Source organism: Stegodyphus dumicola, chromosome 7, assembly GCF_044657685.1.
Source record: "Stegodyphus dumicola isolate Sdum_Otavi_A_Nest chromosome 7, ASM4465768v1".
Classification (NCBI taxonomy): domain Eukaryota; kingdom Metazoa; phylum Arthropoda; class Arachnida; order Araneae; family Eresidae; genus Stegodyphus; species Stegodyphus dumicola.
Window position 1 is genome coordinate 164,780,323 of NC_140774.1, and position 20,063 is coordinate 164,800,385.

At 31.4% G+C, this 20,063-nt stretch overlaps 1 protein-coding gene across 1 annotated transcript; it reads left to right on the forward strand.

The window, feature by feature from the left end:
* Positions 1–608: 608 nt before the first annotated feature.
* On the forward strand, positions 609–19,310 carry LOC146996578 (uncharacterized). Its single transcript, XM_085821041.1, has 6 exons — positions 609–715; positions 2,172–2,317; positions 6,281–6,565; positions 10,394–10,634; positions 15,698–15,752; positions 16,624–19,310. Exons 2-5 carry the CDS (start codon positions 2,194–2,196, stop codon positions 15,735–15,737), a joined length of 690 nt encoding a protein of 229 aa, XP_085677167.1. The 5' UTR covers positions 609–715; positions 2,172–2,193; the 3' UTR covers positions 15,738–15,752; positions 16,624–19,310.
* The last annotated feature ends 753 nt before the right edge of the window (positions 19,311–20,063 follow it).

Genomic DNA, 20,063 nt, shown 5'->3' on the forward strand with positions numbered 1-20,063 from the left:
ACCAACCTTGTTTCTTTTAGGAAGGAAAATCTAACTGCATCTTAAGTCATTGCATTCATGGCTACGAAAACAACAGAATGAAAACAGAGCGCACGGTACGGGGAAAATGAATGAATGGCCTGGCCCTCTGCTTTGTTTTGTTCAGCAGACTACTAAGAATATTTAACATCAGCGAAGACCGATTCGAAAACGATCTCTTGCGCATTGCAGTTCTAAATCTCTAGAATTATAGTGTTGTTTGGCACCAGGGAAATATAATTCAGGTTCAAAAGCAAATCAAATAACATGATTAGGTGGATTCATAGCTAAATCCTCTTTTCTGTCAGAAAGAGCAAAAGTATGATAAACATAAGGGATCCGAAATGACAAGGTAAATTTTTAAATAATTTAAATCCAAACTAATCATAGAAATATCAATAAAACGAGAAATGTAAATATTCTTTTGCTAAACTTTCTACTTGGTGATAATAAATATTTTAGTAAAATAAAACCTAGTTAGTTTAGAAGAAGTGTCTTCTAGTAAATCTGCAGTAACTTTTTTTAATCAAAATACTTACAAGGAATTTGTACAAATTGATGTTTCTTTGAATTTTTAATTATTTCCAATTGTATTTCGTTTCGATGTAGGTAAACGTATCCAGTCCTCGGATGAGCAGTATGTAGGTACGGAAGATAAGAAAGCCCACAGAGAAGAGCACGGGTATCACAAGGATAGGTAAGATCGAAAATATCGAGAAAGTTGGGTTCCGAAAATATGCGTGTTAATTATCCGCATTTTGTACATATTAATTATCTATATGCTTCTTAATCCAAAAACATATATTAGAGGAAAAAATACATTACATGTTTATTTATCTAAAGTATATTTTCGGAACATGCTGTCTACGAATTTCTTTATAAACCACAGTTAAAACTGATTTCCTTATTCTTTTCCGGAATGAAAACTGAAAATTTTCACTGCGTGTACCAAGACATGTAATATATAGCGTCAGAAAAAAATTTTTTGATTATCATAATAATTTAAATGATCAGAAAAGCTAGCAATTAGGTATATTTTAAATCATATTCATAAAATGTACAGAAAAGCTAGCAATTAGGTATATTTTAAATCATATTCATAAAATGTATTACTACTTCCGTTCAACAGTAAAAGTAAAGACAATTTATCGAGATGTGCCAGTAAACGTAAAACCAATTTATCGAGGATGTGTGCATGTATTGTTTCTTTTCAGTCGCTTAGTTTGTTAAAGAAAAAAATCTGTTTTAATTTGAAACATAAATTTAAGAATTTATGCCATCCAGTTGCAACTCTGATAGGAACTGGCAACTGCCCAAGCCATGTAAATGATAAACTAAAGATTTCTGTCTGGTGGAACGCAAACGTTGGCAGACCATGTATAGGATAAGCCTTGGTAGCTTAATGTAACATAACAACCGAGAAATTGTGAAACTAAATAATAGACGTTTGTAATATCAGAATGTTAGCTGACAATCTTTTTGGCGGGGCCGGAGGTAATTTTAAAAATGATGTGTAATTATTAAAGTTATCATTTGAAATATGTTACATAATTTGTAATTGTATCATATATTTTGAAGTTAAGATGAGAAGTTTTTAACACTTTATGTACTGTTACGTATACAGGGCGTTTCAGAGAGACTGCCTGACCAAATATATTTTTGGATTGCTCAGTTTAAAGAAATAATCAAATTAGGCAGGCAGTTCTGACATGTGACATTTTTTATTAACAATACATAGAGTTTAAATTTTTCACGTTCGCTCCACAAATAAAGTTGCATTATGTAAATCGTCCCTTAACCCATTAAAAATAATTTTCAGCAATAAATACTTATTGTCTTGGGTTTATTTGACTATGGAAAAGTACTGGAGGGCTATCTGCCTAAAGGAAGAGATGTCTGCGTGGATCACTCTCTCATGGGTTCATATATGCGTTACATATGGGAAAAACCCCATGTACCCAGTCGTCCGTTCGCCGGGATTCAAGCCTCGGGCCGAAGTACTCTTGTTCAGTAATTTTACCTCTTGGCCATTGGTGAACCATTTACTGAAGTCATAGAAAAATCCTAACACATTTTAATCCAAAATTCTTTGCAGAGGAAATATTAGAAAATATGTTTAACATAGCTGTCACTAAAACATGTTGTTGTTGTAGGATCGGCCGACGTCCGTCTCCGATGTCAACCGAATCGCACAGATCTTCCTCTGAAGGAGACGATCGAAAATGGATCCGAAGAGGAGGCATTACAGGAAACGGAGACTTGCCGCTCATTACGATCAGCCAAGCATCGGAAGGAAGAGGTAAAATTAAGGCTTAGAAACTTCATATTAATATAACTTTAATATAACAGTCAAACATCATATTAATTGAATTTCATTACACGTAATGTACATACGAGAAGCATCGAGAAACTACTTTTTTATAATAAATAAAAGAAAAATGTTGTTTAAGTACATACCCTTTTAGTTTTGAAAATACACAATTTGGACTAATATTCAGCATGAGTGCCCATGGCATTAAGGCTCTTACTGTAGCTACAGACAAGTTTTTGTACACCACCATCGCATGTTTCAACTGTCAATTCATTGAGGAATGCTTAAATGCTGCTTGGAACTCCTCATTGTCAGCAATTATTTATTTCAAGAACCAGAAATACTTGAAAAATAAAAAATAATGATATCGCCCGAAGTTCCTCGTTCTCTCAATGGCAGGGCATTTCCTTAACGTCCAGAATTAAAAAAGATCTTCGACTAAGCTAACCGATATTACTGTTGCACTTCATTACCACCCAGTAGATTCGGGCGTAAATCAATTACAATGTAATTTCTTAATAACTGAATTGCAGTGTAACTGTAAATATAAGTAACTCAATTACAGTGTAATTGCAGTTACATTGTAATTGCAATTTTCTTCATTTACAATGTAACTGTATTATAAATCGTACAATTACAATGCAATTTTAATTGCAGTAGATTCAATTACAATGTAATTTCAATTACAGTTAATTTAACTTCAGTGTAATTGTATTATAAATTGTACAATTACAGCTTAATTGTAATTATAGATAATTCAATTATAATGGAATTGTAAATTTATAGTTACAATTGCAACTACAACAAAATTATAAATTCAGTTATAATTATACTGTATGTGTACATTATCTAGAAATACAATGTAATCACAATTAAATTTATTAGTACTCGCGATTTTTTACACCTTTGAGGGAGACGCATCATTTTTACTTAAGATATAAAATATTATTCTCGGAAAAGAAAATCTGCAGACACGATCATGTCTCTGAAATTGATGGACAAAATGAATGTCAACAATCTAAAAGCAGCTTTCTAGGACTGAAGTCAGTGCTCGAAATGTAAGATCTTAATTAAACTTTCATGTGCCTTCGCATATAGTAGTTACTCAGAATATTGTCATTCGACAAAACACGGGATCTTTATAATATATCCTTAAAATGCAAGCTATCTTTTATTAACTGAACAAAGTTGGTGATTCATTGTAGTTACTTTAGTTAATACTATAATTAATGCATTTATAGTATAATAACAATTAGAATTAAAATATAACTGCAAAAGAATTAAATTTTTGGTTTTGTGGTAACCAAGTAGATAAAGACTTATTTTTAATACCTGTAGATTTATACGTGTCCGAATTCCAATGAACAATCTAGATGTTTGGCTATCTTCATGGGTTTACTTCTATGGAATACAAACAAGTTTCTCTTAGAGAGTCCTTTAGGAAGGAACCCTCATTTGCATACGCTCTGGCGCCCTAAAATTAAAGAGGCAATCAATAAGTACCTTTTCCTAACAAACATACACTTACTTTTTTATTCAAAATATTTCTTGCAAAAGAAATTCGTTTGCAACAAAACTTACTTTTAATTATTTATTGCAAATATATTTTGTATTTAATAAAAGCTTAATTCATAGTTAATACCCTTTTATAAAAGTTGCAATTCGTACATTAATTAAGATAGATGGTCTCGGATAGAAAAATCATGCCAAGGTTTCTTAATAATATTATTCTTATTTATTTCTACCTGAAGCTATGAAAGCTAGTTCGGGCAAATGTATCGAACTGTGAAAAATACTGTATTTTAACTACTTATTAAAAATATGGGTTATATTTAATAAAAGTCTATTTCAAGTTATTTTACTGCAAATTTTAGTTCACTCAATAATTATAGAAGTAAATAATCCCATTTTTCTGCCGCTGCCTGAAACTATGGAAACTAGTTTGAACAGATGCACCCACCAGTAAGAAATAAAATGTTTTAACTATTTATCAAAAAATGGTTTTATATTTAATAAAAGCTTATTGCATCGTTAATATCATTACTGCAAATTGAATTTCATTCAACAATTACGCAGGAGGTCTCGTACAGAAAATAATTACAATTTTCTACTGGTAATCATCATCTTCAGACACTTCCTATTAATATTATTATGCCCTTTATTTCTATATCAAACTATGGAAACTAGTTCAGAGAGGAGCATTCATTTGTAAAAATAATGTGTTTTAACTATTTATTGAAATCATGGATTGTATTTAATAAAGGTACTATGTAATAGTTAATATCATTACTGCAAGTTGAACTTAATTCAGTAATTGCTCAGGATGACCTAGGATGGAATATAAGGCCATATTTCCGTACTCGGCGTCCATCAGCGCCGAGAGGTAAGACCGTTGATATTATTAGCTTGACCATGGTTTAAATTTCGGCGAACGGCCTGACTTTATAGGCCTTTTCGTGGTTCTCACTGTAATGTAAGTACCTGCCAGTTTCTTTTAGAACGTCCTGCACTAAAACATCTCTCTCCTACGGCAAATAGCTTTTGTATGCTTTGCCATAATCCGTATAACCTAACTTTCTGACGGAACACTCATCTACAGGTAATAAAATTATGCTAGTTTATTTTTATCTGAATCTCTAGAAAATAAATCTTACAGGTGCAATCATTTATAAGTAAATAATGCTTTTTTAACTATTTATCTAAAAAATAATAAGCTAATTTGCAATCAACAGCCTTAATGAAAATTTTAGTACACATAGCAATTAAATAGAACAATAATGGATCAGAATCATGTTTCTACCAGCTAAGATAGAAAAATGGAATTTAAACGGGAAAACTAAATGAAATTTTCATGATTTATTTCTTGTGTAATGTAAAAAAAAAAAAAAGTTCTGTTAACAGATCCTCCATAGAGGCATGTTTTTCCAAAAGCGTCTTTGTTTGCTTTCCTTTCTCAAATAAGTTCAAATCCACATATCTCTCGACGAGCATTATAAACAAGCATATTTGTTTATTAAAGTTACTTGTCTTTATTTCTATATGAAACAGCTGAAATTAATTCGTGTAAATACATTCCGCTTTAACAGTTTTCCTTTTACATATTTACTGAAATTATATATGGTATATAACACAATATTAATTTAGACTTTACGTTGCTATTAGAAGCTGCTTTTAATGCAAAAATTAAGCAGGAGTATTCTAGAAGGAACATACTAATTATTTTCTTATATGTGAATATATCTTTGAATTGTTAATAACTCGCTATCCAGAATGGTAAATCATTTCAGATATACTGTCATTTACTGTAATTCTCAATTATGATCACGATTTACCTAGGCTATGTAACAGAAATTATAAGAGGCTATTACTTTCCTAATTACGTTATTGTAATTGCCTGTTGCGATTACAATTACAATTATCACAATCACATTGTAATTAAATTATGCAATTACAATGGATATGCAATTGTATTATAATTGTAATTAGATTTCACAATTACTATGCAATTGTAATTAGATTATACAATTACTTTATAGTTATAAGTACATTGTAATTTCATTGTAATTGTAATTGGATTTTACAATTACAATGTAATTGTAGCTGCAATTGCAATTATTTTGCCCAACCCAGAGAAATATTCCAAAGGCAAGTTTTAAACATTGCGAGGTTTGTATCGTAGTGTATGCATATGTGCGAAATCGCTTTCTTCTTTGAATCCTCTCATCTTCCTCGATGCGAGGCCCGATCCCTTCTTTCAGATTCTCTGGGACAACTGTCCAACAATTTTCTTTCAGTCGTACTCATATTTTTTTTCTCAAATCTACCTGGTGGTAGCTGCTATTTGAAGACTTCTTTCAGATTCTCCAGGAGAACTGACCAGTTTTAATACTTTTCCTCTCTTCTCTCTTAATATTATGCTCAAGGTAGTTACTTTTTGATTTGTTCCTTCAGATTCTCCAGGACAGCTATCCAGCCTAAACTCTTCAGAAGAGGCAACTCCTCCTTCCAGCATCACTTCTAGGAGAAGACCAGGTCTTATTCCTTCGGTGAGCGAACAAGAGGAAGATCTTTACGTAGAAGAAGAAGAGGACGAGGATTTAACCATCGAGATTCGAGACCACACTCATTTTGAGCCCATTCGGGATGCGCAGGAGAATGGTGAACAAGAGGAGGTTGCTTTCACTCCAGAGATGTTACCATCACTCAGGGATACAGCGGAAACAAAGGGCCTTACAGGTAAGAGAGAAAATATTTGTTAAAATATTATGAATTAAACAAATATTTATTACGTCATATAAAAATGTCAGATATTTCAGGCAGGAAATAAAACTGTCTTTTATAATCCAATAAACATTTAATTCATGCAAACTGGCAACACTTGTTTGTATGATGCTGTATTCCACGGTTCAAGTAGTTATTCGTTCCTGGTAGTATTCATTACTCTCTTGGCCTTTAGCAGTCACAAATTTCATTGAAATTCTTTGATCTTATTCACATTATGTTCGTCTGTCTAGGCTTCAAGAATAAAAGGTGAATCACATTATTTGCAATCCATAATATTGTCACCGTGATATTTTGATTGTATAATAATGGACTATGTTTGCGTCACAGATGGCATCGATTCGTGCTTACAAAAGCCAATAGTTTTGGCTTAACTCAAAAAGTAACAAGTACCTTAAAATAGAGTATAATTAAGTTAGACTAACGGATTTTCGCAGTTACTTAACGCGCAGGCCATCTCTGACTCACAAAAGTTGGCGTAAACAAGCTCAATGGCTGGAAGCGCTCAATGCCATAGAAGTCTAATCGCTAGTAAATCAAAGACAACAATGTAATTCAGGCAGGCAGAACACTGTCTAAAATCACCTTCCAAACCCTCCCTTAAACACTAACTTCTTTATACAATACAAAGTCCGAAATCCGGACTCATCGGGACTTCGGCAATTCTGGATTTGGATTTTTTCCGGTTAATAGATCATCAGTTTAAATCTAATAAGATGGCAGGTAGAAATTATAAAATTAAAAATATGAATGAAATAATAAAGTATCTATGATCTAATATCAAAATTTATAAAAAAAGCTTAATATTTATTTATTTACCTCATTAAACATTTCTTACAATGTACGTTGTTTTAAGTTGCTTCGATTTTTGTGCTAATACTTTCTCTTTAATTCTGTAGACAGACATAATCTCTTGTTTAGTTACATTGTTGAAGTCTTGTAACTGCTGTTTCGAGAATTCCGAATAACGTGTCAATCGAAATTTTCTGGTTTTTCAGTAACTTCTCTGTGACTTTCTTCACTACCGGTAGTGGTATTTTCTGGATCTAGAATCATACTACAGATTTCGTCATTCATGATATAAAAACTTCTTTTACATTATCTTCATTTATTACCGCTTCTCCATATTTCTTAATCCGTTAATTGGAAAATTTCACCGTTGTTTTGCGATATCGGAAAACCTTTAAAATCAGCGATTATCATTATCAAATTTATCAAATTTTTCATATCAATCGAAATTTTCTGGTTTTTCAGTAACTTCTCTGTGACTTTCTTCACTACCGGTAGTGGTATTTTCTGGATCTAGAATCATACTACAGATTTCGTCATTCATGATATAAAAACTTCTTTTACATTATCTTCATTTATTACCGCTTCTCCATATTTCTTAATCCGTTAATTGGAAAATTTCACCGTTGTTTTGCGATATCGGAAAACCTTTAAAATCAGCGATTATCATTATCAAATTTAGCTATCTTTCACTATACATATTTGGCTATGCATCATGAGCTTGGCGACTAGCGACAAAGTCCGTTAAATTTTATCTTGCTTCTATCGCGCATTGAGATAATTAAGCCTGAATTGTATTGGTTTAGTTATTTATTATGCTTATGTATATTTCTTACACATGCTTAAGGCTTATCAGAGTTCTGAATAAATAAATTCCCACATAGCCTTATTGAGGGCTGGCGCTAGATATTTTGTCGCCTGATGCAGTCTTTGTGGGTCCTAAATTCTGGGGCTCGGTGCGGCCATATGAGCCCGGGCTCTGGTTCTGGGTTTATGTGAATAACAAATAAGTTATTTTTAATTCAAATAGCCCTAAATGTAAACTTTGAGTCTATGAGTATCATCAACAAAATCTATTTTAAGCATATGGAAAAAACATTTTGGTAAAATTTTTCTTGTCATCATTTTTTAGCGCATTTAACTTAAATTTGTAATCATCGCCAAGCATGTCAACATACGAGGTACCAAACTCCTTTATTATTCAATTACTAGCATAAAAAATTGTTTAGGCATTGCTACATGAGTCATTACTCAATTTGTCATGGTTTGATAAACATGCGGTGATGAAAGGGAAGTGTAATAAATAATTATTCGCCAGGTTGGCGTCAGATCAACGATGTATCTGTGTGGAATGTTTCGGTTTGAGATGTATGCCAAGCAGATACGCAGCAACGGAGCCAAATTACTGATCGTACAAATTTAGGCTAAAATGATTGTTTCTTCAATAACAAGGAATTTTATTTATTGACGAAGTGAAATTAAGAATCGGGACTCTCCAGATGTTTTATTATGCGCGGGGGGGGGAATCAAATGCGCACGCGTAAAGCCTACGAGAAAACGTTGTTGGTGGTTTTGAGGTCCGGATTTTAGATCATTCCGGATAATGGACGTCCGGATTTCGGACTTTGTACTGTACCGCATTTAAATACAAGTGTGCCAACCCACTTATATTCTGGCAAGAAAACGTGGGTTAAAAGCGAGAGCAATAGGAAAGTTTGCTTCAGAATAAAATTAACTGTTAAATACATTAAATAAACTCCCACAGTTTAATTCATAGGAATATCGCATACTGAATTTTACAGCACTTCACATATTCTTGAGGTGATTAGCGACGACTTCGTAGAATGGTCAGCACTCGGCTAATCATACAAGTGATCAATTTGTTATCTGAAATCTGATATTTTATATTACACGATAGTACAAAATGTTCAGCGGCTACTTTCTTATTATCCACTTCCCGGCTTCACCATACGGTAAAACAGCAGTAATCTTGCGCATTTATGAACATTCAAACGAAAATAATCAAACCATGCAAGTGCATATGTGTTTGTCACACAAGTGCTGCTTTACATTTAACAGCTATTTTGCTGATTAGCGCATTAGATGTTTTATATTTCTTATAATATTTCTTGTTTCTTATGAAATGCTTCTTTTTTTATTATTTATAAACAGAACAGTACCTATGAGCTTCAAAAAAAGCCAAGCAAGCACGTTTCTCCTCAGAAACCGCTTATACATAAAGTCGCTAAAGAGCTGGCTTTTGTAGTGATGCAGATAGACAGATATTCGTACAATATTCTCCAGATTCTTTTTAACATAAATGTTCATTAACATGTGCATTATTGTGGAAGGATTATTGGATGGGTTGATAGACAGCTTTATAGGATATTTTGCCATTTTCATTTCTAAATAAATCTCGAAAATTTGTTGAAGCATCTATAGTGTTACTGGCATTCATTGATTTGCTTTTCCATTTCTTCCATTTAACAGGGAGAGATGAAAGCCAAAACCGTAATTTTCAAAATAAAAATCGTCGATTATGATTGCAATTCATATACCTCTATTATGGTGAAGTTTGTTTCACTTTTCCGTCGGAATAAAAGAGAGCTGGCTTGCAAATGAAAAGGTGAGCTGGCAACCTGAATATTAGCAATTTCCAAACTTCACACTTCTATGGATTTCATATGTAAAAGTTTAATTCAATTTTATCAATTATTAATAAAGTTGTTAAGATCCTAGATCTTCTCGTGATAAGTAAAAAATTATGTGGAAAATAATTTACCGATCTTTTATCCCCTTCCCAAGAGAAGAAGTTTGTTTTTATTAATGCTAGATGTATATTTATCCATTCCTATTCTCTAATACAGTGGAAGGATGACAACATATCCCTGCAAAGTTTTCATCATATCTACATCCCGTACTTAATGATTCTATGCGAAGTGCTGAATTTCCCAAACTCTGTCTTAGAATTCAATTACTGTTACTTTCTTTTAGGTTGTGCACGTCCACGCATACGGCACATGGACGAGAGTTCTTCTACGGAACCTGAATATGACGATTATTGCAATAAATCCACACTTCCCATGGATTCTTGCCCGAACAAAAGGGGTCTTCCTTCCAGCCGATCCGGCCGCCAGTCTTCGCTGCAGAGGTCAAAGGCTGTCAAAGGAAGCGACAGCCTGGGAAGCACAGATTCGAACACTCTGAGACCCCCATCACCAGAACCAGAAGTTAGGTGAGTAAGAGTTTTAAAATCAATAGTTAGTAGTCATAAATATAAAAGGAAGTAGTTATTTTGAACCTTGTGTAAATGCAGTCAAATCCGATTTACCAGGGTGGATTAACTGGAACCTGTCTGCTAATCCTCTAAGTGAAAAGATTATCGATTTGATAAATACTAGCCGATTTTTATGCGAGTTTGATCTCTGTGAAATTGGTTTTTTGTAAAGATTATGCTTTAATGCCGTTTATAACTTACTATATTCATTTTTAATCATGTCTAATCTTCCATCATTTAAACCGCATTATTTTTATTATGAATACTGATTTATTTACGTAGCCAAGTAGATCTAGATTAAACAGCTTGAAAACTCAGGTAAATTCTTAATGGTATTTTTTGTTAATTGTAGTGCGGTGTAAGAATTATGTTAATTTTATTAACAGTTCAATTTTGAGTTAAAATTCTTTTCCTATCGATTCTTAACTTCAACTTACACTTCCGGGCAGAACGTAGTTTTAGAATCACGTCTGAATACATTGTGAGGAAAAGAGGTATTTAACCGCGAAGTTCTTCGGTCTTAAGGAGAGAGATACCAAATATTCTGGCTGCACGCGTCCGCCTTTTTAGGCTACTCTTTCGTAAGCTATTATCCCGCTCGACCGTACTTTAGGCCCTTGATAACTTCGCAGTCTATTAACTTTAAGGGGCCAACTCGGTTAGAATTTTGATAGCTCCGACTATACCTCTTTAGTTTAAATTAGTTTAGGTTAATGCTTAGTATCTTAAGTTCAAGCCGAAGTGTCGGCTTTATTGTGCATTCCAAGATGAAGTTTTGTTAAACTTTAATTGGAATAATAAAAGGTTAGTTTACCCTTCTATCTTGTTGTTTCCTGTCGCACGAACTCAAGCCATTATTCGCTTATCAGTTCTTAAGATTCTTCACTTCCAACAGTAACTTAGAATTACAAAGTGAGGAACTCTACAGCGGTTTATACCTGTTTCCCATGTTCTCTGGATTAACCGTGATTTTAATTAGCGCTTGGTCTTTGTCCCAGTAATTTGGTACTTTTATTCAGAGTAATTGCTCTAGTAAATATTCTAAGTAAAAGAAATTAGGTATTAAAAATGATAGTATTTAAGAAAAAATATTATATCCAGGTTGAATATTTTAAGTTTATATGTAATTATCATCAAGTTTCTCTTGCTGCAAATAAAATGTTTTATTCCATAACTCTTTCTCACCAAACTAGTAAGTCCCCTATTTTGTAACGACTCGAATAAGAGGGCGTGTGAAATTCGCTTCGGTGTGAACTGTATGGGAATGAGAATGAGAGAATTAAACAATAGGGAATAAATCCGACTCTAGTGTTGGACATTCATTTTGAGACTCGATAATAAGATTTTAAATGAAATTAAAGAAATGAATGATATTAAATAAAGGTGGATAAATTATTTTATTCTTTTACGTAGATTTTACACAACAATGAGCAATAAAATTAACAAAAGAAATCAAATAATGAAATCAATCAAAATTTCACTGTTTACAATGTTACGTGCAAAAACATTCTTAAGTGTTGGTAAAAAATAATAAACATTGATCAGCCGAATGTGTTCAAGCCACACACATTTTTCCCCTTCCCTTTTCTAATATAACATAAATTACGTTAGTAAAATCATAGCAATTAATGCATAACAATTATACTACATTAAAATAAAATTAAAGTTTTACAAAGTATCAGTAATGCAACTAGTGCGTAATTTATATACTGCTATAATATTAGTTAAAATTGTTATAATATTTATGATGAATTATGTTTAATTAATACTATTTTAATTAATTTACTAAACTCTAAAAATTAAATTATATTCATTAACTACTAATTATATTAATTTTAATGCACATTAAAAATTAAATTTTACAAAATATAATGAATGTATATTAGTCTCCTTAAAAAATTCTACAAAAATAGTTTCATAAAACCTTTATTAAAATTTATAACAGATTAATCTGCATTTCACCATTTTTGACTAGTAAATTTATTTAAGATTTAAAACTTGACATATAAACTAAGGTTACTCCTCGCATTCCAATAATTGCTCCTCTTACTGCCTTTCTCGCCAAAAAGAGTGTTCAACACATAAAAATATTTCCACATAAAACAATTTCAATTTTATTCGACGTAAATTCCAGAATCGAGTACCTCTTGAATTAAGAACCACCAAATGGGCGATAAAACGCCACGTGAGGCTGATTATGTTTACCTACGATGTTATGGTATTATGGCAACCTTTCTTGAACGTGTCCAAGCCATACACATTTTTTTCTCTTCCTTTTCTAATAAAAGATAATTTCTAATAAAACTTCTGACTCTTTTTTAACATTATGCAGATTCATATTATTTGATGGTACTCTGAGATCTGTGCTAATATGGGAGTAGGTGAAGACAATTCTGTCAAAAAAAATTCTGAAAGCATGTCTATATTTTTCTTTTTTTTCTGACTGTAAGATCAAGCATACTGTTTTATCTTATCGTCAAATTTTTGCTTTAAAATAATAGCATTGCGAAAAATTAGGCACTTAGCAACGATTTCTAGAGTTATCATCTTTACCAGAAATTCTCTTTTTGGCGTTTCTAATCTTTGCTTTTTACAGTTTAATTAAACTAACTTTTTATAGTTTAATTTTTTTAATTAAACATTTATCTTGACCGGCATCTTAGAAACTGTTTAAAAAACATTCTTAATTCTTTTCTAATTCACAGCCTTATTCTAATCACATGTAGGTGACAGAAGTACTCAGTTGACTGTAAAGACATTAAAGAAAATGGAAATGGTCCTGAGTACTCTAATTCAGTGTTTCCCAACCTTTCTTATGTGTGCCCCACCTAACCTTCCCCTAAAGTTTTATTATACCTATCCGACATTTTTTTTTTTTTTTTTTTTTTTTTTTTTTTAGCAGTAGATCATTTATGTCACTGAATCCGCTTTCAACTAAATATGAAGATGGAAACGGTAGCAATAGTTCTCTTGCACATTTCGTTGCATTTAGATATTTGATTTCGGTTTCTTCATAAAGCCATGTCATCGTTCTTTTTGTATTAAATCAAGTTTTTATTGACTCATCCACTTACATTTCTGCAAGTTCTTCTTGATACTGCATACCTGAAATATTAGCCAAATCCACTAACATTGGCTGCATCATCCAAGTTGGAAAATTAATTTGTTTTTAATCAGAAAATCTTTATTTAAATCAGCCGACAAAATTTTCAGATGATCAACAATAATTTGTATAGCGATATCAGTTACTTCACATTTTTGGAGCCAATGAAACATTTCAAAAGTTTTGTTGTAAGTATATGCCTGACATCAATAAAGGTAATGGAACCAAATATCTTAGCTTTTGCATTGTCAAGAGTTTTATTTGCTCCTTGAAGTTGTTTATTTAATATATTTAGTTTTTCAAAGATATCAGCTAAAGAACTCACAAATACCTTACCATCAACCGTTAACAGATTTTTCATTTCAGGTTTGTCGCTTAAAAAATAACTACACATCAAATAGTTCCATAAATCTTTTCAAGCAGTTCCCTTTCGACTTCAGTGTGAAGTATAAGTCTCATATACTCTTCATTTTGTTCGTCACAAAATAACTTGAAGAGACGTTCACATTTGGCACTGGCTTTAATAGCATTGATACACTTTTATAACTGAATTTAGCACTTCATTTAGAACAGGTGAAATGTTTTTAGCTACCAGGTTTTCCCTATAAATAACACAATGCACAAAAAGCATTTCTGGATTTTCAGTCTTTCAATAATTTTAAGCAACGCTTTTTCTTCCCCGTCATATTAGGAGGACCATCTGCAGCACAAGATGTTATATTTTTCATTGGTATAGTTTTGAATTTAAGTAATTTTTTAGCATACTATAAATATCTTTGGAGGTAGTGATGCTTTCTAATGAACTTATTTTACAGAACAACATTTCTTTTGCCTCACTATCTCTCACGGTTGATTCATCCATTTGCACCGAAAATTTTCTTGTTTTCAGCTTTTCAACAAGTTGTAATTCAATATCCTTACTCATCTCATCTATTCTTCTGCTAACAGTGTTGTAACTTAATGGCCATCTTCTTTTAAACCGTTTTAAGAAATGCTGATATTTATGGTTTGATTAAATTCTCCCCTCTAGTATGACTTTTCCCAGATTTAGCGATGAATAATGAAATTTGATAACTATCCTCAAGAGAGTTGCATTATGAGCAGTAATAAGAGACTTAAGTGTTACTCTTTTTCAAAATTTTTCTTTAACATTTGAATTTCAAATCTGAATTAATATGAGCCTTTAAATGTGCCTAAGACGCCTCGTTTCATAGATTTGCTGGTCAGGCATTTGCGGCATAAAAGACAAAAAAGTGACCTTTCATTGTGTGTAGCGGGTATAAAACCAAATTTTAACTATTCCTCCGAAATAGTGACGAACGTTTTTCTTGCTTGCACCACTTTATTCACTAAGGGGGAAAGAAATAAATATAACATCAATTAAAACTTCGTCACACCATTAAATATAAACTAATCTGAAAGCAGCTGCTGTTGCCATTTAAGGGAAGAGTAATATATCTGTTGCCGTTCCTACAGTAAAGAATAAAGTGAATTCGTTGGCTGATATGCGCGAAAAACATCTGGAAAGCCTAATGTGTTAGCTGTTTAAGTGCCGTTAAAAGGCATTTTAAATGTCCATGTGTTAAGGCTTAAGGTGTTTGTCACGTAAAAAAGTATATTCCTTTATATAATAACACAATTTATATTTCTTTTTTTGGTAACATAGTTGGCAGTTCATTTTTAATAACTGATTCTTTAATTTACAGTAGGCTTTCCTTTACGTTGTCAATGCTAGTTTAAATTCCATTGGGGAAAAGAACTACATTTTTGCTTTCGTTTTTATTTTTTATTTTTATTAATATTTTATAACTTTATTGCTTAAGGTTCTATATTTAGTTTAAATAAAATAAAATCATAATGCATTCAAGCTTTCAGCAATCAGTATAGTTTGTTTTACAGCTATTTTTTCCATTACTAGGAGAGCAAAAATTCAAAGACTGGACACCGATTCTTTGTGAGCAAACTGAATGGCAGTAAGCATGTATTCTACTACTTATTAACAACAAATTTAACAGACAATGAATAAATTTGTTATTTTTAGCGATGCAAATTCAATACTATGCAAAACACAAATATTATCTCTTCTTTTAGATTTTAATTTTAACAAATTACACTAATGTCTTTAACTTGTAAAATAGCAAAGGTGAAAAACTAATTCTGCTGTAAAAAAGAAGTTGTAAATTCCTTTTATTTTAAATTTTACGGTTCTAATTTTAAGGTTACTAAAATATGTGACACCTTACTATTAGTCTTTAAGAGTGTTGTAATTAGAAACGTGCATTTATTCTTAGGCTATAATATTTTTTTTAATTTTCATCTTTTCCATATCAGATAATTATACTAGCCTGTATAATCATAGGAAGCTTTTTTTTTTTTTTTTTTTTTTTTTTTCCTAAAATATTTAAAACTAAGTTTTCAAAATATACGATTTCATGTTCTGCATCTTGATTAGTTAATCTTCATTCTTCATTAATAAAGTTGCTTCATTCTTAATTAGTTAATCTTCATTCTTCATTAGCATAATATCGTAATTATTAAGCTTAAACTTATATCGGGTATGAAGGTCAGCGAAATCTAAATAAGAAGATAAAATAAAAATATTTGTATATTTTTTTATACTTTGTAATCTATTTATATTTCCATACTTTTTAATTTTTTAATACCTTTTTAACTTTTAATGATAAATTTTTCTTTGAAGTGTCAGAATGGTAATTTGAAATTTTTGAATTTCAATCTTTTCCTCTTCAAACTGTAGAGAAATAAAAATTATGTTTTCTCACTGTCAAGTGTTACACAAAATAAAAAATTTTGCATCTATAGATTAATTTTGTTTTCTTCTTTCAGTTTCACAAAAATTACCAAAAGTACGACGATTCGAAAGTCTGGAGATCTTCATATTCCATCGTCTCTGGTAATGGATTTCTGGATCTCGAAGCAGCTCCCGCTGCTGTTAATGGCCGTTGGACACACAAGGAAAAAAAGAAAACAAAACCTTTATATAGATACATATCTTTTATTGTTGTCACAACCTCACACATTTTCCCACACAAAGAACAAATTACTGCACGAATGTGTAATTTTTGTCCTAAGCTCTTTCAACTACTTAAAAGTATCCACGGTTGTCGCGCTTTCGCTTTATCTAGATAACTACTTCTTGGGGTGTCTACCCCAGAGTTTAACTTTGTTCAATATAGTAAAGCTGCTTTGTTAAAATAACGATGGAAGTAAGGCATTGGAATTTTAATAACAGAACTCGTTAAGTATTCCTTTATAACTTATGCCCCCTTCTATGTATTGAACGTTAGGAATAGTTTTGTTGATATCATATAACATTTTCTAACCTTATTTCTATAATATTTTGAGTTTATTGCCTGAGAAAAAATAAGAATGAGGAACAATTTATGAATAAATTATTTTTAATTCAAGAAAGAAATATATGCAAATGATTAATCATTATTTAATTACCTTATATACTCGCAAATAAGTCGAATTATAAACTTCTAAAATCAATCACAAAATTAAATGTTTCAGTATACGCACGTTTAAAAGTATGATTTTGTATGATTTTAGATATATTTAGTAATTATATTACTTTGGTAACTGTTTTTCTGTCAAGTATTATAGCTCTCGATGCAATTTCATAAAAACAAATGCTAAGTTAAAAATAGTACTTTTGTTGTAAACTAAATAGAATTTATACTCGAAGGGAATATAAACTTTCTATTATAATTATTTTAGAAATCAAAATAAAATTAACGTCTATAGAATAAATTTCATTCGAAATTTTATCATATTTAATCGTCTTCGTCTGACACTGAAATCTGATCCTTTTTTCTGAATGAGGTTTCAAAGTCGCTTATTCGTCGTTGTATTCGACTTATATATCCGACATTTTAAATTTCCGGAAATTTTACGATAAAATAAAACCTCGACTTTAAGCTAAAGCACTTATGATAGTATATAAGGTAAGTGTTTTAATTAGGTGACCTTAAAAACAAACAAAAAAATCTTTCGTATCTTATTGTAAAAAATAACATTCAATGACTAAACTCTTCGTGAGATAGTTGTATTAAAATTTGAAAGAAATATTTTCATATGAATCTTTTCATTCAAATAAAAAAATGACATGAGCTCTAGCCGCTGTATCTATTACATTTATTTATCTAATTACAAGGCATATTTTCACTTCATAGGCTTAGTCTTGCCTTAACAAGGTTTACTTGTCAGAATTTTACAATGACAGTCTAAAAAATAAATAATCAGCAAACCATTGTTTAGCAATCAGATCAGAAAACAATCAGGCAGAAGATCAATAGTGACTAGAGCTCTATTTGATAAGTACTTAATGCATAGTTATACAAATTGATTCAACTAGAAACCAAAAGCTTTGCAACTTGAGCAGTTTTATAAGCACTCAAAATTTTTCAAAATTATAATGACAGCTAGTTTCTTTTACGATGATTGAGCCAAATTAGAGAATAAGCAAAGAGAAAATAAGCAGTGATTACAGTTCTGTTTGTAAAATTTAATGTATAGATATACAAACTGAAAGATTTATAAAGAAAATAGATAGTAAACTAGAGCTCTATTTGGCAGATTTAATGTATATTCATACCAACTGGAATTGCTACAAACAATATGGCTTTGCATCTTGGGCAGTTTGGTAGGGAAATGTGTCTCTGGCTATCCTAATACTCTTTTAAAATCATAAATGAATTTATACTATTTTAGCTAAATCGTAATATCGTAAGAAAAACACATTAACTACTTAGCATTAAAAACCGTACTTAATAAACTACAATAGCACATTTTGAAAATAAAACACCTTCTGCGTACTTCATGACCATCAGACAGGCAAAGATCTCATAAAATGTCTTGTTTTGCGCCATTTGAATCTTTCTGCTCAATGACGAACTGCCATCAAAAGCAAACTTGCTTATGGTTTCTACTGTCAAACGTCAATCTGTATTTCGAACGGGCATTGCTGGCAACTCTATTTCATTATTAATGTTGTCATATAATAAAAATTAACAATGATGTCGTCTTATAACTTTATATATAAAATCGCTTATTCATTTCTACATTAAATGAAATAATTACCTCCTCTGCAAAATTCATTTGTAATAAATTTAAAAGGATATTTTTCCTATGTTTTAGAGATGTTCAGGCAGTTCTAATTTCCCCACCTTAAGCTTGTAAAACCACCTAATAAAATATATCACTTTGTTGTTCAGTTACAAATAATTATGCATTTACGATTGAAGATTGGGTACTTAATTTGAAAAGCATACTGAATGGAGCTTCGGATTATTTTCTCTACGGTAGAAATTAATTATTCTAAAGCATGCTCTTTCGCCGGTGTTCAGCTTCCGTTAATAAAACGTTCAATCTCGGCCTGTTTAAGAAAATTATCGAACTGATGAAAGAAGATAGCTATTTTTATTATGCCACTTGCACTACAGTCTTCTCCTCTACTTTATATCTAAGAATATGGTCTGTATTTTTAAATTAATAAAATTATCTTATTTCTACTTGTCGTTTTCTTCATTTCCTGTTATTATGAATTCATAGAATGTAAACTTCTATGAGGAACATAATGGCAAGTAATATGCTTACAACCATCTCGAAATCTAAATTTTTTACTACATACAGCATAGTCTCGCAAACATAACTTAATATGGATTGAGATGGTGATATATTAAAATAAATGTCGAGTTTTACCGAAGAGATATGTTATCCACAACTAATAATATTTCGTTGAACACCTAGATCCATGTTAATTTTATTAATACTTTTTTCTTTGAAGACAAAAGGAAAATATGTGGACATTTATATGCATAAATATTTAATTGCAATAGTGTTATAATTAATATGCATTTGCACCGTAAAAGACATGGTATGACTAGCGTTGCCACCTCTTGGCTGTCAAAATCCGGGAGAGAAAAAAAAAAAAAATTCCGGGAAAATAAATTTTTTTTTTTTTCCCCCATTCGCAATTGAAAAAAACTCCGCCTTCTTAATCTCGTTTAAAAGTATTTTTTGAGCTGCAGGAGCAAGCACACCTTCGCAAATACTTGTACATTTTGTTCTACCACAAGAAATCGTTCTTGCCAAAGAAGAATCTGGAAATAGATTGCTATACAATTTGTGCGATCCTGGCTATTAAAAGTGTGATGGTGCTTAATCCTATGATAGACTGAAGTAATTTCAATTGCTAATATATTGTCTTGTTCTTCTGAAGATTTCTTTACGAAAAGGTACGAAACCGATTGCGATGAACCCTA